Genomic DNA, 7,929 nt, shown 5'->3' with positions numbered 1-7,929 from the left:
ATTATTGACATTCTTGCTGGTTTTATTTTAGAAAAGCACCCGACACTTAAATAATCATTTTATGAAGGCGTATTTCTTCTTGCAGGTGCTACCGTTTGCTCTTGGAATAGGCATAATCGTTATAAGCGCAGTGATATACCAGTTGTTTTTTTCTAAAACTGGCATAAAAGGTAGCTCTAATTAATTTAATGTACGTTTCGATATTTTTTTTTTACTGTAGGTGGTAAAAAGAAGAAATTAGTTACTTTAGAGGATCCTCAGAAGAAGTATGCATTGCCACTGATAGAAAGACATGAAATTAATCACGACACTAGAAGGTTCAGATTTGGACTTCCTTCACCTAATCATGTTTTGGGTAAATTGATTTTAAATGAATGCACTTGTTAATTGTCCTTTTAATGTTTATTTTATGTAGGTCTTCCAATAGGACAACACATTCACTTAAGCGCAAAAGTAGGAGGCGATTTAATAATTAGGTCTTACACACCAGTTTCAACAGACGACGATTATGGATACGTGGATTTGGTGATAAAAGTTTATTTCAAAAATGTTCACCCTAAATTTCCAGACGGGGGAAAAATGTCACAATATTTGAACAACATGACATTGGGGGAGACTGTTGATTTTAGGGGTCCATCTGGCCGTTTACAGTACATTGGCCCAGGGAAATTTTTGATTAAAAAACTACGCAGCGATCCTCCTCAAGAAGTAAATGTGTCGAAAATTAACATGATAGCTGGAGGTACTGGAATTACTCCTATGCTTCAGCTAATACGACATATAACAAAAGACCCCCTGGATAATACAAAATTGACATTATTATTTGCTAATCAAAGTGAAGGAGATATTTTATTGCGAGATGAGTTGGAAGAGGTAGCCAAAAATTATCCTGAGCAATTCAAACATTGGTACACCATTGATAGAGCAAGTGATGGTATTTGCTAATTTAAAGCTTGTTATGTAGTAATGTTAATCCTGTTATATACATTTTAGGATGGAAGTATAGTGTAGGATTCGTGAATGATGTTATGATCAAGGAGCATATGTATCCTCCAAGTTCTACTACATTGGTTTTAATGTGTGGTCCACCTCCGATGATTCAATTTGCATGTATTCCAAGTTTAAAAAATTTGGGATATAATGAGAATTTGCATTTCTCCTATTAATAATAAACATTTTTACTATTAAGTCATGCAAAAGATGGAAAAATGATGGTCACTTTATTTTAGTTCTATTCACAATAATATTTTTATTGTATATATGTAGTAGTAGTATGATTTTCTGCATTTTTCATTCTAAGTTGTATACATTTCGTTGGCAATAATACTGATGGCATGCAATCTTTATTTATTTTTGTGATAAATAAAAAACATCAAAAGTAGGGTAGTTTTTAATCATAAATGTATTTCAATATTTCAAAAGTATCAAAACAAAATCCTCGCAAAAATTTGTAAAAATGTTGATACGTTTTTTTAAACACCCTATATATTTTGAGTAGTGATTTATAAGTTAAAATTTTAATACTTTCAAATAATTAAATAGTATCTAATTATATAATGATTGAAGATCTTACAATATAAATTTAGAATAAGAATTCTCTTTAACTGCCGAATGTCCACCTCCCTGCAGCATTATACTTATTTATTTATTTTCATTTTTTCTTTTCTTATGTATCTTTTATTTTGGTGGCTAAAGGATAAATAATAATTTGTTAATAACTTGTAGTGCGTTTTGAAAAAATGTGATGTTCTCAAAATTATAATTTTAATGGCGGTATGCAACCCAACAAACTCCAATGTTATACAGATTATTTAAGTATATAACGCTTCATTTCATTTCAATTTGAATTTATATAAACAATTACATTCAAACAAAACTTTTTCTTCTGATATTATTGTTATTAACGTAGTTTTATATTTATAAACTACATAATTAAACCCCATGAACATTATATCTTTTTGTGTAGTTTTGAGTACAATAAGATGAAACTTTTCCATTTTAATTTTTGCAAAATAATTGAAGAGATAAAATGTACCTAAGTATACGACAAATATATACAATTAGGATTTTTAACTGGAATACGCAATTTTCGTAAGAATTACTGGTGGGGGTTCAGCTAGTAATGCAAAACTAGATAACTTGTAAACTCTCCATCATCTTTAATATTCAATAATATTTATGTACAAAAACAAATTTTATCTTATATGAGGAGACACCAATATGTTATAAAGAAACGGAGTCCATCAGAGCCAGAGAAGTATTACTTTCACTACTAGGTACGTTAGGTACCGTCTAAGGGCAACCTTTTCAAGTATAACGGTGTGAAAATGGAGAGGACATGGAAAAGGTAGTCCTTTATAATCCCTACGATGAAGTAATACATTGGCAACAACAAAAGTAGACAATTATGAGAGTGGGATATAAAGGCTTTGCGAAAAGGTTCTTTATTCCTTCTCTATGGCTACTTTAGAAGATAGATGAAGATAAATAGAAATATTAAAGGTAAAACAAACCAATGTTCCTCTTTAATTCGGACTTGTGGATAATTACTGAAAGCGGAAATTATTTTCTTAAGTTTTTATTACTGATTGAAAACAGGTAGAAAAATATGTTAGTACAGTTATAAAATAAAGTATAATAAACACGCTATATAATACACAATAACTGTGAAATACATTTATATTAAAAGCACCAACGATAAGTTAATTAATGAGATTAAATAACACCAAGATTTCAATTAACCCATCTTTGTGTTAATATAGTAATCATTAGGAAATGCTTTTAAAAAGCTCCTAAAAAGCATGTTCATGCATTTCTTCTAAATGCAGTATGTATATATGATTTTTAATGTTTTTTTTAAGCACTTAAAAGTACAATATACATACAAAAATCGATACACGTAGGCAGCGAAGAATTATTTCAATAAAAAAATTTAATAAGTAATTGGGAATGTTATATTGTGAAAATAGGTTTGCTTACTTCTTTTTTTATATAAGTATATTAAAAACTCACAGCAGTTAAAAATTTAGCTTTGTTATAAAATTAAAACGATGATGACTAGTTTTACAAAATTTCACATATGACGGGAACATTTGCTAATAATAATGTCATCGTATTATACTTTATAGGGTGGTGAAGATACCACGGGCGGTTTGGGAACGTGTCCGTACAAGAAAATGGAAAATATAACAAGCGCGGCACCCATTAGGAACTGTATAGTGAGATTAAAATTGAACAAATAAATGGACGCGACACAAGAAATTATTATGGCTAAAGAAGTTGCGAAACCTTTAAGGATATTGTCCGCATATTTAACCACCATGGCGACTAAAAGTCCTCCACCGGCCTGTAACAAAATCAGGTACTTTATGAATCTATCATAGCCGAAAAAGAAACCGTGCGTTTTTATTAATTCCGAATCGTAGATAAAACACGTGATTAAACCAAACGGAATGGAACATAAACTAAGCTGAATGTTTCGCATCCAGACCGAAACGTCTGCACCTTTCAGTATTTTCTCGAAGTAGATTCCAGCAAAGCCGGAGAGTAAACAGGCTCCTAGGGCTGCTGAAAATCCAAGAAGACGGTTCTGTTCAGGGCCGTACGTAATCTGATGGGGCTTATCACTTTGGGCCAGTTGAACCAAGACCACACCTAACACCAACGTGACAAGTGACAACCATTGGGTTTTCAAGAGTTTCTTACCCAGAATTATAACTGCGAAGAGGGCGGTTGTGAGGATTTTAAGTTGATATGTTACCTGCAAATTATATGCTTAAGAATGTATTGGTACAAAGGGTATGTGTTATTGTAGAATGCACATTGTATAGTACAATTAAATCAACCTTAATAAACATTACTGTGGATAACAGATTGCTTATGGTTAATAATATAATTTAAGTAGGACGTTTAATACGATTGCGTGTAGGAAAAACAGTAGCACAATTTTTGCAGCTTATTAGAACGCAAAGTAGCGTAATATTTGATTCTTACTAATACCGATATAAATAGGAAAATATTAATATCTAAAAGTGATATATATACTAAGATGTTCTAAATCCACTTTTAAATTTTATACCTGATAAGTGGCAGCGTCCAAATGTGAGGCTGAAACGTACAGTAGATTATTCTGTATTACATAAACAAAAGATGGTATGCAAACTTTAAGGGTGTCTAACGGTTGCTTGATTATATGTCTTTTTACTTCGTCTAATAGTTGGATTAAGCTCCCTGCCTGAACATAAATTATTGAAAGGCAAACCAACAGTTTGACCACCTCTGACATTAGAACAGCTGAAAAGGAGACAATAATTTATTTTATTTAAAATTATTATGCACCAAGAACGAAACTTATGGAAGAATATTAATTAAACATTCACTTGACAGAAAGTCAATCAATTTTGCAATACTTAGCAATTACATACATTCAAGTGTAATATTAGACATAAAGAAAAATGTGAAGGTAAGCAAATCTCACTTTTAATAGTTAATGACATCAGCCTTATTACAAAGGCAAATGAAGATTGCACAAATGTAAATCATAAAAGGTGAAAGTAAGCATTATTGGGAACAGTATAACATTGTCAATGTGATTTTGGTAATCAATAAAATTAAGATATACCTGTTGATGATAGGAACATGTCCCCATCTCGAGTTCTGGCATGTCTCATACTTAATCCTAAGAGGGCATTCTGTAGAGTTAACGTAATAAGACTAATATATTTAAGGGTGTTATCTTGGAAAACTGAACCTATGAAGTTAGACAAAATAAAAAATTAATAAAAAAAAACTGGATTAAGCAATTTACCCCCAGATCTTTTCATGTTTAAGTCAAAAACTCGGCCAAAGTTAACAAGCTCTACTATAATAAGTACGTAACTTTTGGGTAATGGTGTGAGGTTAACTTCAATAACTAAAATGTATTTTGAGATAGTTACTCCTACAAAATAAATACAAGTAATTACAAACCTGTTTCGACTATCTAATAAGTTGAAAAATTAGAAAAATACTACAACTACACATACCGTCACATTATTGAATGAAGGGAGAATATTTCGTTAAATTCCGTTACGTGAAAATTACTACTTAAATCACTTCAGTTAGAGAATTTTTAATTAAACAAAATGTACGACATCACGACTTTTTCTGATATAATTAAAGTTTTACACTATTTATTTTAAAAAATCACTAATGGGGCAAAAAATAAACTAAAAACGACGAAAAGGAACTGCCATAGTACACATACGTACGTGTATATTTACATTTAAGACTAAGACCATTTGACATTTAACAAATCTATGCCAGCGTTCTCTTACGGTCAGTGGCTCAACCAACGAAGAAATTTGTGTACAATCCTATACTCATTAACAGATGGCGCACTCATTTCAAATTCAAACAATAAAATTTTTAATTAATTAANACAGTAATACATTGATTTGACAAATTCTATTAATTAATATATTTAGGTAATGATTAAAAAACACTTACTTATTCATGCGAGTTAACGACTGGTCGCAGCTCTGCCCGGACACTCGTTTATTTCCAGAAAGATCCCGTCCTCCTGATCCCGTGTAGTAAAATTCATCGCCCAAATCAACATCGTCCTCGTAACCGCCACTTAAGACCAGGCTATAAGCTCCGTCTGTTTCCCTGCCATGAATTCCTGCAACATGAGGTCGATGTACTCCTGCTTCTGAAACCTGTAGTCGAAATTTCCAACTAGTTCCCACTTCAACACCGGGAATTGGCCCGTAGTGGTTTTTTGGAACAATAGTGCATTCCTTAGTTCTCCCGACACACGCCATGCCGCGGCCCCAATCTCTGTTTGAGTTGGTATTTTTCGAACTTGCCATTTTGGCTTTTTTCTTACTAAACTTTAGTTTTTCACCGGCCTTAACAATTTCATTTTCATCCACTTTACATGTAGGACAAAACCAATCTTCTTCAGGGACTTTTTCTAGTGGAGGAAGGAGACATTTGGTATGATGGCCATAGTTGCATTCATCACATAGAATTATAAGTTCAGGATTGTTTTTCAAACCACAAATACGACATCCACACTCTTTGCATTTTCTTTTCTTGTTATCTTTGCAATTTATACATCTGTAATTGTATTTTCCTGAAATAAATTTTAACAATTGTATTCAGATACATTGACAATCAAATGAGGGAAATTTACTCACTTAAGGGCGCCACTTTGAAGTCCTGAGTTTTCTTTTCTGTTAATAAACAACTTGTTTCTATTCTCATAATTTCATCTGGAAACTTAATTACACAGTCATTTATTGCTGCCTGTTCTCCACCAACAAGAATGTTTCCTTTAATTTCTTCTTTTGCTACATTGGTCAGTATGCAATTGTACCTTAGGAGCAATGTTTAAATTGTAAATAAACTTAAAAATGTTTCATTTTCATTAATTTACCAAAAGCCTCTCTTGTCAGGTGCATCAATATTATAATTAACTAGCACCTTCATTCCTTTCTTTAGCTCTGACCTCTTGTAGGTGTAATAAGATCTAGGTCTGATATCTTTAAATTCTACTTCTAGGTCAGCAAAATGTTCAAAGTTTCTAAAAAAAAAAAATAATAAACTTATTATCACGATTTCTGTACAAACAAAATATATACACTTACTCTAGCTTAATTTGAAAAAGAACATCCTCATTATTTAATGTTGATTGTAAACCTACATTGTTTTCCCACACAGCAACGAGTATACCTTCAAACCATGCTGTGTATTCTGGATCATGTGCATCTACCAAATCACCTACTTTAAAATATTTGCTGTCTACTTTTTTCCTTTCTTCCCTTACAATGTCAGTTGAATTAGATGGGCCTTCTTCCTTTTTTTTGTTATCAGTGCTTTTGTTAATATGCTCCTCTGATCTTATAACAAGTTGAATAACATCGTTTAATTGTACATCATAATCAAAAACACGTAAATCGTTTTCTAGCTGAAAATTCTGTACAATTACAACTTGATCACGTAAATAATTGTCGCTAAAATACCTGCTTTCCTTTATATAACAGTCTTTGACAATTTATTTTAATTCCCCGTTCTTCTTCAATTTTTTTCTTAATCTGTTCGATTTTGGAGGTTTTGGAGATATCAATAAAAATATCATTTTCCTCAGGCTTTGCATTTATATCACGAATTTTTATGTACATTGAATTTCGTTTTATTCCGATTTATTTAAAAATGATTACCGAAATAAAATATATTACTTTTATTTAATAATAAAGTTATATACTTGTGTATAACCTATTGATGGTGATTGGCGGTTAATTTTTATTTTAAATCAGGAATACCAACGATACCAACGCTCGGCACATCAGTGGTTCCTATGGCTAAAACCCTATCTATGAATTCTAATGATTCTATATCACCATTTCATCACACATCCGCGGGTGTTTCATCTATGACTACTATAATATCTCTTATCTATGGTCTATTATTATTAAAAAAAATGGAATTTATAAGAATATTAGTAAATGCAATAAAGTAAATGTGTTTTTTGTTCTCAAATACACGCTTTCATATTGTACTTTGCCTTTTTAACTTTTTTAAACTATGATTAATTTACAAGTGCAAGAACAAGAAGTGTTTTTTTTTGTCAGTTTTATTAACAGTTAAAAAAAACGTTAAAGTCCTGCAAAACCTCCAAAAATGTCTTTATCTAACGGGGTGAGTAAATGCTAAATGCTAATTAATGGTTTTTGTGCACAATGTAATAAGTAATTAAGAAATATTGTATAATATGTTCACCTCGTTGATTTGCAATCATAAGTAAGTACTGTTAATTATTAATATTAATATGTATATGTATTATGTGGGTTTAAAAATCTCATTTGAATTTTAAGATAATAATGTTACATAATATTTACGCAAATAAACATGTTACTCTTTTTGGTTACAGATAAAATAATATGA

The 7,929-nt window shown here is 31.2% G+C and overlaps 3 protein-coding genes across 5 annotated transcripts in view; 1 reads left to right on the top strand and 2 right to left on the bottom strand.

The window, feature by feature from the left end:
* The window catches only part of LOC108735643 (E3 ubiquitin-protein ligase UHRF1-like), a 35,860-nt gene that overhangs the window by 23,678 nt on the left and 4,253 nt on the right, over positions 1 to 7,929 (bottom strand). Inside the window, exons 1-5 of one of the 2 annotated variants that reach the window (XM_025974770.1) lie at positions 7,008 to 7,299; positions 6,633 to 6,952; positions 6,422 to 6,568; positions 6,183 to 6,361; positions 5,561 to 6,118 (exon numbers count right to left, since the gene is read on the bottom strand). In XM_025974770.1, the coding sequence (XP_025830555.1) occupies positions 5,561 to 6,118; positions 6,183 to 6,361; positions 6,422 to 6,568; positions 6,633 to 6,952; positions 7,008 to 7,166 (1,363 nt within the window). In that variant the 5' untranslated portion in view covers positions 7,167 to 7,299. Of the gene's footprint in view, positions 1 to 5,560; positions 6,119 to 6,182; positions 6,362 to 6,421; positions 6,569 to 6,632; positions 6,953 to 7,007; positions 7,300 to 7,929 lie in introns of those variants that run through there. The other variant, XM_025974773.1, reaches the window with a different exon arrangement.
* On the top strand, positions 47 to 1,346 carry LOC112904569 (NADH-cytochrome b5 reductase 2-like). Its single transcript, XM_025974827.1, has 4 exons — positions 47 to 170; positions 221 to 355; positions 416 to 934; positions 994 to 1,346. The coding sequence occupies exons 1-4, from the start codon at positions 62 to 64 to the stop codon at positions 1,164 to 1,166; spliced, it is 936 nt and encodes a 311-aa protein (XP_025830612.1). The 5' UTR covers positions 47 to 61; the 3' UTR covers positions 1,167 to 1,346.
* On the bottom strand, positions 2,926 to 5,256 carry LOC108735645 (UDP-N-acetylglucosamine transporter). 2 transcript variants are annotated; one of them, XM_018467699.2, is made up of 5 exons: positions 4,969 to 5,256; positions 4,808 to 4,912; positions 4,622 to 4,750; positions 4,079 to 4,293; positions 2,926 to 3,760 (listed from the first exon to the last, which is right to left on the bottom strand). In XM_018467699.2, exons 2-5 carry the CDS (start codon positions 4,821 to 4,823, stop codon positions 3,116 to 3,118), a joined length of 1,005 nt encoding a protein of 334 aa, XP_018323201.1. In that variant the 5' UTR covers positions 4,824 to 4,912; positions 4,969 to 5,256; the 3' UTR covers positions 2,926 to 3,115. The 2 variants fall into 2 exon arrangements, with proteins under 2 accessions (XP_018323201.1, XP_018323200.1); XM_018467698.2 differs by having other exon boundaries at positions 4,808 to 4,939; positions 5,025 to 5,256.

Source organism: Agrilus planipennis, unplaced genomic scaffold, assembly GCF_000699045.2.
Source record: "Agrilus planipennis isolate EAB-ADULT unplaced genomic scaffold, Apla_2.0 scaffold86, whole genome shotgun sequence".
NCBI lineage: Eukaryota > Metazoa > Arthropoda > Insecta > Coleoptera > Buprestidae > Agrilus > Agrilus planipennis.
The sequence above is the reverse complement of the archived record's forward strand: the minus strand, read 5'-3'. Positions and strand labels throughout refer to the sequence as shown.

What these genes read in the sequence shown, in the direction of transcription:
- LOC112904569 (XM_025974827.1), top strand. Translation starts at nt 62, where the DNA reads ATGAAGGCGTATTTCTTCTTGCAGGTGCTACCGTTTGCTCTTGGAATA. An exon ending in TTCTAAAACTGGCATAAAAG is followed by an intron (nt 171 to 220) that starts GTAGCTCTAATT and finishes TTTTTACTGTAG; the next exon opens with GTGGTAAAAAGAAGAAATTA. An exon ending in TTCACCTAATCATGTTTTGG is followed by an intron (nt 356 to 415) that starts GTAAATTGATTT and finishes TATTTTATGTAG; the next exon opens with GTCTTCCAATAGGACAACAC.
- LOC108735645 (XM_018467699.2), bottom strand. An exon ending in CATGTTCCTATCATCAACAG is followed by an intron (nt 4,294 to 4,621) that starts GTATATCTTAAT and finishes TCTCCTTTTCAG; the next exon opens with CTGTTCTAATGTCAGAGGTG. An exon ending in TGGACGCTGCCACTTATCAG is followed by an intron (nt 3,761 to 4,078) that starts GTATAAAATTTA and finishes TATAATTTGCAG; the next exon opens with GTAACATATCAACTTAAAAT.